The sequence below is a fragment of the Orycteropus afer genome, unplaced genomic scaffold (genome assembly GCF_000298275.1).
Source record: "Orycteropus afer afer isolate SDZICR_OR568_19922 unplaced genomic scaffold, OryAfe1.0 scaffold00023, whole genome shotgun sequence".
Lineage (NCBI taxonomy): Eukaryota > Metazoa > Chordata > Mammalia > Tubulidentata > Orycteropodidae > Orycteropus > Orycteropus afer.
Genome location: NW_006921610.1, coordinates 4,369,239 through 4,370,497, shown reverse-complemented (window position 1 = coordinate 4,370,497; position 1,259 = coordinate 4,369,239). Strand labels below are relative to the sequence as shown.

Sequence of the window (1,259 nt, the reverse complement as noted above, 5' to 3'; positions counted from 1 at the left end):
CATGAGACAAAGTATATGTGAACTGCTGTATGAAAAGTGAATTTACTCTGTAAATCTTCACCCAAATCCTAATTAAAAAAAAAAAAAAAATTCCATTTTCCTTTAAAGGCTACCATCAGGAAAAGAGACACAGGTTATCAACCTCCTAGACATTACTGGACATGACTAGGCATCTTACCCATTAGGAGTGCTTCCAACTTTGTCACATATGTCCATGATAAGACCCCAATCTTCTGTAGTGTTGTACTCATTTGTGGCCTTTTCTGTAACATATATATTAACAGACATAAAGATTAGGGTACACCTTACACAACACTAAAATATCAAAAAGTCATGCTAATAAGAAGCTCTACCTTTTTCTCTTGCCAGTTACAAAAGAACCACAGTAAAAGATAAAGTATTTCTACTTATTCCAACTTTAAACTGTATATTTATATGTTCTGAGGTATGCCAATGTAATACTTTCTAAATAATTAAATAAAGCAACCTAAATCTCAAACCACAAATAATCCTATCACATTCTAACTTGGAAGCAAGCCATGAAAATGTATCATAACATTAGGAAACAGATGAAAAGGTCCATTGCAGCACTGTTTTTAACAACAAAAGAAAAAGGAAAAAACTCTAGGAACAATCTAAAAATCCACCAACAGGGAAGCAAGTTAATAAAAAAAATTATAAACTCATAAAATATGAAAAATGAGTTATACAGAATTAATTTATAGTAACAGATAAATTTTTAAAACATGATGATTTGACTTGGCTCATAATGCTGAGTCAAAAAAGCTAAAAGCACAAAACACAACATTTAGTTTTCTAATGCCATAAAATTTACCCACTTAAAGTATACAACTGAAAGTTTCAGTACGTTCAGAGAATGTGCAACCATCACTACTATTTTTAAAACATTTTTATCACCCCATAAAGAAAACCTGTACACATTAGCAGTCATTCCCCATTTTCCTCCCATCTTCTCAACCCTAGACAATCACTAATCTTTCTGTCTCTATATTCTATAGTCTATAAATGGAATCATGTATTATGTGTTCTTTTATGACTGGCTTCCTTCATTTAGCATGTTTTCAAGGTTTATCGATATTGCACCATGTATTGTGACATTTCTCTTTTTTGTTGACCAATATTCTACTGTATAAATATACTACTTTTATTTAGTGATTCATCAAGTGATGAGCACTTAGGTTGTTTCCACTTTTTTTGGCCGCATGAAGAATGCAATGCTGCTATGAACATTCAGGTGC

At 31.9% G+C, this 1,259-nt stretch overlaps 1 protein-coding gene across 1 annotated transcript in view; it reads right to left on the bottom strand.

Annotated features, from left to right (window-relative positions):
* The window catches only part of STAM2 (signal transducing adaptor molecule 2), a 39,364-nt gene extending 38,475 nt beyond the window's left edge, over positions 1 to 889 (bottom strand). The window contains exons 1-2 of the mRNA XM_007934927.2: positions 836 to 889; positions 179 to 315 (exon numbers count right to left, since the gene is read on the bottom strand). Of these exons, the coding sequence (XP_007933118.2) occupies positions 179 to 315; positions 836 to 889 (191 nt within the window). The remainder of the gene's footprint in view (positions 1 to 178; positions 316 to 835) is intronic.
* Between the last annotated feature and the right edge of the window lie 370 nt (positions 890 to 1,259).